This window comes from Meleagris gallopavo, chromosome 4 (genome assembly GCF_000146605.3).
Source record: "Meleagris gallopavo isolate NT-WF06-2002-E0010 breed Aviagen turkey brand Nicholas breeding stock chromosome 4, Turkey_5.1, whole genome shotgun sequence".
NCBI lineage: Eukaryota > Metazoa > Chordata > Aves > Galliformes > Phasianidae > Meleagris > Meleagris gallopavo.
Window position 1 is genome coordinate 54,162,063 of NC_015014.2, and position 11,418 is coordinate 54,173,480.

General features: G+C 38.5%; 1 protein-coding gene across 1 annotated transcript in view; it reads left to right on the forward strand.

The window, feature by feature from the left end:
- ADGRA3 (adhesion G protein-coupled receptor A3) overlaps positions 1-4,024 on the forward strand; it is a 57,674-nt gene extending 53,650 nt beyond the window's left edge. The window contains 2 exon segments of the mRNA XM_010710354.3: positions 1,047-1,142; positions 1,342-4,024. Of these exon segments, the coding sequence (XP_010708656.1) occupies positions 1,047-1,142; positions 1,342-2,584 (1,339 nt within the window). The 3' untranslated portion in view covers positions 2,585-4,024.
- The last annotated feature ends 7,394 nt before the right edge of the window (positions 4,025-11,418 follow it).

Genomic DNA, 11,418 nt, shown 5'->3' on the forward strand with positions numbered 1-11,418 from the left:
TCCCACACCCCCTAGTTCTACATAAGTATTGTGAGGGTAAGGGGCAGACTGGGGGCTCACTATATCCGGAGCACAGTCTGTCTGTCGATTCCTCTCCGTCACTTGTTTGCAAGGCGACTGGAGGCCACATGCCCCATAGGGAGCCACAGTCGCATGCTGGGACCTCGGGGCCGATAGGGCCGATAGTCTACCTGGACCTCCAAAGAAGACTTAGTTTATTTTAGACTGTTTTGTTTTGAGTTGAGACGAAAGTAAGCTTGAAATGCAATGGGCAAATTCAAGACTGCAGGAATGAATATTTTTTGTTGACAAAACAAATTACCCATGTATGTACCACAAAAATAGCTTTCAGTGCATGTTGATCTGAATTTGATCTGAGTTTGACAGGATTAACATAAAGTGCTGTACAGAGCGGCATTGATTTAAATGATTGTTGGCAGTTATTGATCTGCCACTAACTAATTCAACATGAATTCATGAGAACTGGAATTAAAGCTAGATCCTCTAACATTATATGCCCTCGTTCTTACGAAAGCATGCATTTTTCATTAACACTGCCACAGGGAAGCAGGAGATGTATGCTACAAGTTCAGTCCTTTTAAAACAAAACAAATGACCAGTTCTTGTGGCTGATCTTCAGAAAAGTATCCATATTAAGCAAATTCATCTTAATTCATTTTCAGGAACTGTTTCCTTCTAAGTGTCCATATTCTTTTGTAGTAATTTATAAACTTTTGGCTGCCAGCTATTTCATCTCCCTTCTGACTTTATGTACCTTATATGTTTAGTGCCTCAGAGGGAAGTCAGAAGTTGAAGGAGGAGTGGATTTACATTGGGAGAGAAAAACTGTGGTGAAGAAGACTTTAAAAAAAATAAAAAATACAAAAATTTTGCTGGAGTGCAAACACAATTCATCTGATTTTTTTTTTTCCTTAACAAAATGCTATCTTTCTAGAATCCTGGAAAGCTCTTTCTCCTGTTCTCTAGGCTTACTGAATAAAATATTGCCATTAAGCAATCACTGATGTATTAGTTTTACTTTTTAGGTTCTACCTTATTGGTGGAGGAATCCCTGTCATAGTTTGTGGAATAACAGCAGCAGCAAACATCCGAAATTACGGCAGCAGACCTAATGCACCTTAGTAAGTACAGTATAACTGAGAGTTCTGTTATAAGTTTCAGTCTTGCTTTTCTGAATACTCCTTGTGATTCTGAATGCTTCAGAAAATGAATGCAGCCAAGATCTTTTCAAGGTACCATTTTGAACCAATGGAAGTATAAATTAATTATGAAAACATGTTTGTCTTGACTTTTTGTGTTCGTTTTTTTTTTTTTTTCCAGCTGCTGGATGGCTTGGGAACCTAGCTTAGGAGCATTTTATGGACCAGCTAGTTTTATAATTTTCATAAACTGCATGTATTTTCTCAGCATATTCATACAACTAAAACGGCATCCTGAACGTAAATATGAGCTGAAGGAACCAGCTGAGGAACAGCAGCGTCTGGCCACCAACGAACACGGGGAACTGACTCATCAAGATTCCTTGTCAGTGTCATTAGTGTCCACTTCTGCATTAGAGAATGAGCACAGCTTTCAAGCACAGCTTATGGGAGTGAGCCTTACTTTGCTTTTGTACATTGCTCTCTGGATTTTTGGAGCTCTGTCCGTTTCCCTGTATTATCCTATGGACCTGATTTTTAGCTGTTTTTTTGGGGCAACGTGTTTAAGCCTCAGTGCCTTTCTTATGGTGCATCACTGTGTTAACAGGGAAGATGTCAGGCATGCGTGGATAACAACTTGCTGCCCTGGAAGGAGTACATATTCTGTGCAAGTGAATGTTCAGCCATCCAGTTCCAATGGAACCAACGGAGAGACCCCGAAGTGCACCAACAGTAGTGCAGAATCTTCATGCACAAATAAAAGTGCATCAAGCCTAAAAAATTCTTCTCAAGGTTGTAAGCTAACTAATTTACAAGCTGCGGCAGCTCAGTGTCACTCTACTTCCCTACCATTAAACACAGGGCCTCAGCTTGATAACAGTCTCACTGAACATTCGGTGGATAACGATATCAAAATGCACGTAGCTCCATTAGAGGTACAGTTTCGGACAAATGGGCACCCAAGTCGGCATCACAAGAACAGAAGCAAGGGGCACCGTGCTAGCAGGCTTGCAGTGCTGAGGGAATATGCATACGATGTTCCTACAAGTGTTGAAGGAAGCGTGCAAAATGGTGTACCTAAAAGCCGACCAAGCAACAGTGAAGGACATTCCAGGAGCAGGAGAGCCTATTTGGCGTACCGGGAACGTCAGTATAACCAGTCCCAACAAGATAGCAGTGATGCTTGCAGTACGCTTCCAAAAAGCAGCAGAAATACTGAAAAAACAATAGCTGCCAACAACAAAAAAGATATACTGAGGAAACCGATAGTGGTTGAACTTGAAAACCAGCAAAAATCTTATGGCCTAAATTTAGCCATTCAGAACGGACCACTTAAAAGCAGTGGACAGGATGGACCCTTGCTCACTGCAGACAGTACTGGTAATATTAGAACTGGGTTATGGAAACATGAGACTACTGTGTAGCGTTATCGTTCAGTGTGGGACAAATCCATATGAACTGTGATTACACATTCCTTAAAGCTATTAAACGCTTCTAAAGACTGTTTACAAATTGTAGGTACTTTATGCAGGGATGGAACAGAGATAATCTGCCAAGCAAAAGATTGTATGCATTATTATCTTTATTCTTCCTACAAGGATGAACTTTTGATATTTTGTGATTTGTGTTTTGGGATTTTTTAAAAATTTCTTTCTTTTGAAGCATCAATCTCCACAGAACTGTAGAATCACAAAACTGTCAGGGTTGGTAGGGACCTCTGGAGATCAGCAAGTCTAGCCCCACTGCTATAGCAGGTTCCCTACAGTAGTACAGGTAGGTTAGAGGAACAGTTCCTTCCGTGTGAAACTAAGTTATTCCCATGTATCTAGGGAAGCAGTATATTTCCACTTCTCTTAGCAGATGGATGTGAAAGATGTCTAATAAAAAAAAATAACGAATTTGACTAGTGCCTACAGCACAGATAGGGTATTTAGGATGGAAAGGAGGGACAGGGAAAAGGAACGAAAACACTACGGGCTTCAAATATAAAAGATAAAGCCTGTTAAATTAGGTTCAGATAACTTTAATAGTTGTTACATATGTATTTTTCCAAAATGATGACTTTTGCATGTACTTTGTATGCAGTAGGAGTCTGATGCGTTAAAAAAAATCAGTACAGACACAAAAGACAGAAACAAAACAGATAAAACTTCAAGTTTGCTTAACAAACTAACTCTATTAAATTCTGACCATCAAACACTTACAATCCTCATTCTGTCTGTAGTAAAAGAGTAGCTGATGAACTAGAAGGGTCAAATTTGCTTTAGCAGTAGAAAAGGTTCCTCCAGACTGGGCCAAATTAGCACAGCAATCACTGCTTTGGATAGAGTGCTGATGTCTTCTGTCTCTGTATCCTCTTACCAGTGACTCGATTATTACTGCATTTTTCAGCCTTTGCCTTCCTTCCTCGTCCTTTTCCTCTCCTGCAATGCAGGAGAGAAGCCTTTTCTTCATTCCTTCTCCCTTCTCCAAGAGACACCTTGGGCCTTCTTTTGAAATTTCCCTCAAAGCTAAACATGTTTACAGTTCATCCCATCTAGATTGGAGCCTAGTCCCTGAAGTCTGTAATATCAGGGGTGTCCTGGTTGACCAACCAAGGGCTTCATGGAGGGTCTCTCTCCAGCTGGTTGGCTTCACTTTCCCAGTCACCCCCCTTTCTGTCTGGTGGCTGAGTATAATGGGAGGGAGCAAAGGAGGTGTTGGTGAGGCTGATGTGCACTGGGGGAGCAGCCGGCTGCATCTTGCTGAGCAATGCAAAATACAATTTTGTACATTTTTATTTTTCACATGTAACTCTGAAGATGTGTCCACAATGCATTTCAAATTTGTATTTAAAAGTATAATAAATGGTATTTTCCCCAGCAGCCCAGTTTTGCACTCATTTGTTGGTTTTTAATGAAATATTATTGCATTTAACGTCATCTTGATTTTACTTTGTCTGAAAACTGTCACAGTTTCAGTCAAAAGAAAATATTTGGTGTTTGAAATAGACAATAAAATAGTTCAGTTAATTGCATTAATTCTAGAGTTTGTTTGAAACGAAGTTATGTTCTATAGAGGTTTGTTGGTTTTTAAAAGCAACTTGTACAGTCTTTCACAATAAAGTCTATTTTGAAAATTAAAATCATTGTAGTTACACTGTAATTCCATTTAAATTAGAATTTATCTACAACATTAGTCAAACTATTTTATTTGAAATGCAATATTATGAAAGATTTTTTTCAGTTATGATTACAGTTTTCTCTACTTAAATTGCTGACTTAGCAATATAAGCAGGATCATATTTTGTGTCGTCTTAATGCTGTGACAGATGTGAGGTTGTAGGTCATAGTTGGGGGTTTTACTTGTTCCTTTAACTGTTATCCATTTTTCTGGAACCCTTTGTATTTAATAGCAAAAAAATGCTTATGCATGTCTCTGGGCTGCCTGCATTTGTCTGCTTGGTTCCCCAGTTCAAACTCCTCTCTTGTGCATTCTACTGTTCAACATACTCTCTGAATACAGGACTGGCTCTGACATTCTCACTATTCGGAGGTGGTGTTTTATAATTCAAGGACTCATCCAGGTACATTTAGTTATTGCTTGCAAGCTCTACTGCACCTCCCTACCATTTGGTTTGGTAGCCTGAACTGATCTTGTATACAAACAACACTGGAAGGGCAGTTTTACTAGGATTTGGGTGGAATTCTTGCTGCTTCTGAGTAGTTCCTGTCTATGAATTGTCAAGGTGATGCTTTGAGGAGTGTATAACTGAGTTTAATTGCTGGGCTGTTTCACTGGCTGCAAGAGAGTTAGCTTTTAGCTTGTAACCAACGTCAGAACTGTCACATGTGTAGATGTGCATTTATAAGTATCTCCAGAAAAACTGAATTTGAACTGAATGTCCAAATACATTTAAAATATTTACAGTTTAAGCTATTGGACAAGCTTGTTTAAACTTCTTTAGACAACTCACTGCTTTACTGGGGAGGAAGGGGAGCAATGACAGCCATTTGGGTTGCTGTTGAAGCTTGTATTAGCTGATTGGTGCCAAAAATACATTTTCAACTATGAAGTCAAAATTCAGGTGGCTCAATCATAATTCCATGCCGAGCATTGCAATTAGCCCCAGTGTAATCATCGGGGATCCTTACTTAGGTTATTGCCCAAACCTCACGTCTCTGTAGGTTAATGAAGCATACACTGTTTTTTATAGCTACAAATATCTATACTAAGGCAAATAAGTCAAGCTGCTTTGTGTTTTATTGAAAATTCTGTGTGTGTATGTGTATAGATTATTTCCTCCTGTCTGAACAAGGTATGAATGGCTTAGGGTAAGAACAAATGCCTTTCAGAAACAGCTTGTCTTTGGCTTTTACTATCTTTTGCGTAAGTTTGGGTGGAAATATTTACTTGGTCTGTCTTGAAACTGCCTTCAGTTTTAATACTGTATGTAATACTTCATAGCTTTGAAGCTTGGCTTAAATGTTGATGAGACTGAGAAATAAACTGTGCTAAGTAGGCAATAGTGGAAGCAGATGCATAGCCTTGGTACTTCAAGACTACATGCTTCTCTTGTGTTTCACATGAAGAATGTTAAATAAAGGAATTTATGTAACTAAAAGAAGAGGAAGACAGGTTATTAAGCTGTGAAAAAGCGCAGTTATTAAGTGTAAGGAAATTGGAAACAAAACTTTCAAGGTTCCTCATTTTCTTTTCTAATACCTTGTAAAACAAGCTTATTTTCAGAGGTTTTTAATTAAACCTTGTGTAAATCCCCTGGATTGCTCCAGTGGAAGAAGAAAAGCACCATAGAAATTTATTCTGCTTGTTGAAGCTAGACAAGAAGGAAATAGTTGAACAATCATTCAACGATCAGATATGTAAAGTGGAGTAGATAATACAAACTGAAGTGAGAACCATCTCTTTTAAGACAGCTTTGCTTGCTGCAGAAAAGGTGATAGGAATTGTAATAAAAGTAAGTTTGTCCTCAAATGATAGACAAAAGCTTACTTTGTAAAGCAGGTGGCATGGCTTTGGAGGCAGAGGGCAATGAGCATGTCACAGCTTTTGGCTCTAATAGAGGTTCAGTAATGATACCAAGGCTGGGGATTCAAGCAGAAAAAAATTGTGTTAATAAGGAATTGATTTTAATAAGAGATGTATGTGATAAATCATCTGTTTCATGGTCAAATTGACAGCTCTCAGGTTCTGAGAGCTAAATCAGGTGGCTTTATGGCTTGTAAGCATATGTAGGATAGTACATCCACCCCTGGTCAGAGTGCTGTTAACTGTATTATCAGGGAAACGTATTGAAAAGTACTTAGACAATAAAATTTGCTTAATTACGTAGATATCTTTTGAAGAAAGCATTTATGAGCATAAAAATAGATTTTTGTAAGGGAACTTCTTCCTTGTTTTCCATGCAAGCAAGCATTGCATCAGTGTATGATTAAGATATGAAGGTACAAATATTTTCCCTTTCATTGAAAAAAGAGCTTTCTGTATTACTGTTTTGCTCATGGGTGATGTGTAAAAATGGTTTAGCAGAATATGTTAAATGCTAATTACTGGCTTTAAATTTCTGTAGGTTAGAAAATGTCAGCTTTTGAAAGGAGAACATGGAGTTCTTTCATTTCTTTCATTTCTGTGTTAAGTAGTTGAGTAGTTCCATGTTAACACAATGCTGTTCACTGTAGCTCTGACTTGTACGTTGTATTGCTGCTCTTTCACATCCCTTAAGCAAACTGAAGGATCAGTGGATTTTTATTGTTGGATGGGTATTTTTTTGCTTCCAGTTTATATAACTCAGTGTTTGTCTGTTTCTAAATCTTAATCAATGGCTACCTGTGAGAAGTTGTCCTTTATACTTCAAAACTCGCATACAGAGCATGAAGGAAGCTTGCAGTGTAAACAACACATTGTGAATGTTTAATCCCCGCTTTCCAAAACTGAAGGACCTGTTGTAGTGTGGGAAGTTTTTTGTTTTTTTTTTTTTAATTGTTTGCATTTGGTTTATACCTTCTCGGTTCCAGGATTGTGTAGGGACATCTGGGGAGATGGAGGAGGATGGGAAGGGGTGGGGGCTATGAATATAAAATCCAGAAAATCCAGAAGTATGACAAACTTTTGTTGCTGGACTACAAAGCCACCAACACCCCTCTATACAGGCAGACCCCAAATGGCAGTAGCTGCGGTCCTGAAGCCCAGAGGTGAGGAAATCAACCTAACACTGCCATACCTGCTGTTTACTAACCTAGCAACTTAATAAAGCCCCTGCAGAACTGCCAGGCTTCTCTGCTGACTGCTGCTGTGCCTTATGTTATAGACAAAACCCAGAGTGAGTTCAGAATGTCTGTGTGTCAAAAGAGAGCAGCTATAAGGTCAGAGCCGAGATGGGGCTTTCCAAATTCTGAAAGTGTACTTTATTGGTTGTTGATCACTTGACTTGTGGCTTCAGTTTAAAAATGAAAATTTGTCACTTTAGTAACCTGCAGTGAGAGTGAAAATTGAAAATTATCCAAAATTAAACCTCCAAATATACAATTTTTATGTACAAATGAAGTGGCTGAACGAAGTGTTTTAGTTGAATTCAGCAGAGCCTTCTTCTAAATATTGCATTCTCCGAGTGCAATAGATGGGGCAAGCCTTAAGATTAACAAGATTAAATTGTGAGGAAATTTTGTAGTCTGTATTAGCTAGAACTTCTTGAAAATTTGCAGTTAATTGTTTACAGTAGCAAAAGTTTAATACACCTTCTTTAGTGGGGCATCTCTTACAAGGAAAAGTAGCCTCAAATCCAATAACAGTAAAGCCATGGCTCTTTTTTTATTTTATTTTATTTTTCACGCAATAAGCATCAGATGCAGAGGAAGCTTTTTGTGCTTCCCAGCTTTCATCCATTAGGAGGAGCTTAAGGATTTATGTGCAAAGGAATACCTCTGCTTACAGCCTGGTGAGAACAATGCTGGCAACATTCACTGCTTTATTTCACACATTTCTGTGGGCTTTCAGTAACAGCAGCTGGTCTCTGGGCTAGGAGGGCAACTGAAAAACACAGGAGCTATTATGGTAGAATACACTGTTTTCAAAGAGGAAATAATCCAACCAAAAGTACTGGCAAACGTTTGTTCCTTAATGTACAGCCTCTATTTTGCAGAAGCTTACTAGTGGAAAAAAATATCTGACCACCAATTATGCAAATATTGTTTTCTTCACAAGGATAAAATTAATGGTGTGCTTCAAGCTACAGATTTTTCCATGTCTCCCATGTTTGGCTTTAAAGAAAGCTTACATTTTTCAGCAGTGTTACAACCAAACCTGTTTGGGAGACAAAAATGCAAAGGAAAACAAGGGCGTAAAGGAGCATAAAGAAGGATGAGATGAGAATGATAATGGAGGAAGAAAACATGAGAGAAAATGCAGTTTCTACAAAGACTGTGTGTCTAAACCAGGCTTGCTGAGTTCTAGCCCACGAGCTGGTGAGTGCCAACAGAGATGCACACTGCTGATGGATGCTGCCTTCCTGTGCCCCAGGCCTCCAAAGAGGCTGTGAAATGTGGAACTACAGAAGCACCACTGGGCCAGAAAGGAGCCGGGAGGATGTGAGAAGGAGAGATGGAGGAGAAAACAGTATAAATATGTTATAATACTGCTAGTGACAAGTCGCTTATACCCGTCACAGACAAAAATAAATGAATGGTAACCCTGTCATCACAAATGTATGGAAAGAGCATAATAATTATGAAATGATCTGAAGTAACAATATGACTAATAGCAGAATGGTAAGGAGCTGGTGGACAGCTGTCACAATAGGCAGGTTCAATCACTGAGAGTGTTGCCATGGATTTCAATAGAGCTCAGACTGACAAAGTTGCCTGCAGCCAAATTAAAATGGAAGAAGTTCGAAAATGAGAGCATACTCGAGATCATCTCCAGAAATAAAAGCCTACTTCAGCTCTATTGGTGGCGGTGAAAGCCAAAAGCAGTGCACAGCTCTGCTAAGAAACAGAAAAAGCAGAAAACAGGTAATACTGGATTACATTCATTAATAAATGAAAACCTTTATTATTTCTTCTAATCTGCATTAGAAAACTATGCTTATTTTCTGTCATTATATTGTTTTTTATTCGTCAATATCCTGCACTGCTAACTCCCATTGGATGCTATTCTGAACCTGATGCAACAGAAAAAAGTAAAGGCTACAAAAAAGAAACCTCTTCCTTAATCCCCAAAATCTTTGCTTTTGGACTTCTATAGAAATCCCTTTAGAACAATGTGTTCATATTCCTAATGGAATATTTGCAATGTTTTGTGGGTAATCTAAGAGGGCTGCTCCAAAAGTATTTTACCTCCTATTTTATGCTGATAGTCTACAGTGTCAGAGGTGGATGCTGGAATGGCAGTAGAGGTTGAACCTTCTCACCAGTGTTCTATTAAGTGCCATGTGACAGATGGCAGCAGAGGAGCAGTCTGACAGAATGGCATCTGACATAAAAGTGTGGATGAAACAAAGGTGTGTCACTGAATTCCTCTAGGCAGGAAAAAATGGCACCCACTGACATTCATTGACACTTACTGAACGTTTATGGAGACAAAATAGTGGACGTGAGCACAGTGAGGTGCTGGGTGATGCATCTCAGAAGTGGTGACAGTGGATCACTTTCCACTGGTGCATATGGTTACAAGTGTGGCATGGAGGCTCTTATTTATGCTGGTGAAAATGCATAGCTAATGGTGGTGACTGTGTTGGAAAAACAGTAGCTGTGAATTTGCTCTGTCAAATAATGCTATTGTGCTCTTTGTAGCTGTTGTAGTTCCCATGGAAATAAATAGGAGTCTTATTTTCAGAGTGACCTACCTATTGCATTACTCTGATGCTGTAATTGATCTGTGAAGTGAGAGAGTAACAAACTCCAGGTACTTAAAAGCTCTCATTACGAAATCCAGGCACAGAAAATACAAGCTTGCTTGCCCACCCTGACCAATATAGTCATTGCATTAAGGAAACTGATTGATGGTAGGTGATGTCTGGCACCTGTGTGTGCATTTTATGTCTTAAGAATTGAGATGGAGTATTAAATAAATTAAGGTGATTTACAGTCAGTAAAAATCAGCATTCCCTAAGCATGTTTGAAAATTTAAAGCTCTAAAGACACAGATAACAGCTGGCCTTGGAATTAAAGCTTAAGTTTGCTTCCAACATTAATTCTGTGGTACAAAGCCAACAAAATACAGAAATGCCCCCCACATGCTATTCTTGTTTTCTTAGATAGGAAGATAATACGAAGCTTTCACTGAAAATTACTCAAAATCACATTGTATTTCTGATATACTGCCCCTGTATTAAGGAGCCACTCTAACATTTAATGCATTACATTTGATTCTGCATTGCATGAGAAGTTAATCAAAGGATATCAGCCTCTACGGTCCACCCAGCACAACATTTAGACTCTACGTCATGGCTAAATATATTTGTAAGGCACAGGGGAAGTTAATGCACGAAATGATCCTTCTGAGCAGTTTATGTGCCAGTTTATTGTAAGCTGTAAATTGCTTTTGGAGATGAAAGACATTCTTTTCCATTATTAACTATAACATAATAACACTTAATGATTCTGAAATAGTTTCAAAGCTAGGGATGAGAATATGCTCATCATAATGCAACCTAGCACTCCTGAAAGAGAGTGCATTGCTGAAATATTCACCTTTCAAACTCAGAAAAAGTGTGTGTGGATGCAGTAAGAAAAGCTTTATCATAGTATAGATACCATAACAATTTTTTTCTGGATTTTTCATGGTCATTTTTATATAAATATAGCATTCTTTAAGATTTGTTGTGTAAAATGTAGGTAGAATCAGAATTTCAGTTGAAAGGGACCCTTAAAGGTTGCAGGAATGATTTTAGATAACAGTTTTGCAACACAATCTCAAGACTGCAAAAGCTACATGCGTGTTCACCATACCAATCTCAGGTGAATTGTGATGAATTTATACATGCTGTGGACTCCAGCGGTTTCCCGGGCCCAATTGTAGTGGTGAAAGTTTAATCAGCCATGCTGAAGAGCAACAGAAAGCAGAAAAATTTCTTTTGTCAGTTCTGGTCGTTCTAAAACTTTTGCTGATTTATTAGGATATGCTGCAGATGACAGCAAGGTAGAGGGATGTATGTGTGTATATATTTTATAATCCCATCCTGTTTTTTTTTTTATATTTAGAACACTTTTAAGAAGTAAGCATGGTTTATTTGCTTCTGCTGCCTTCTTTTCCTTTTCTCTCT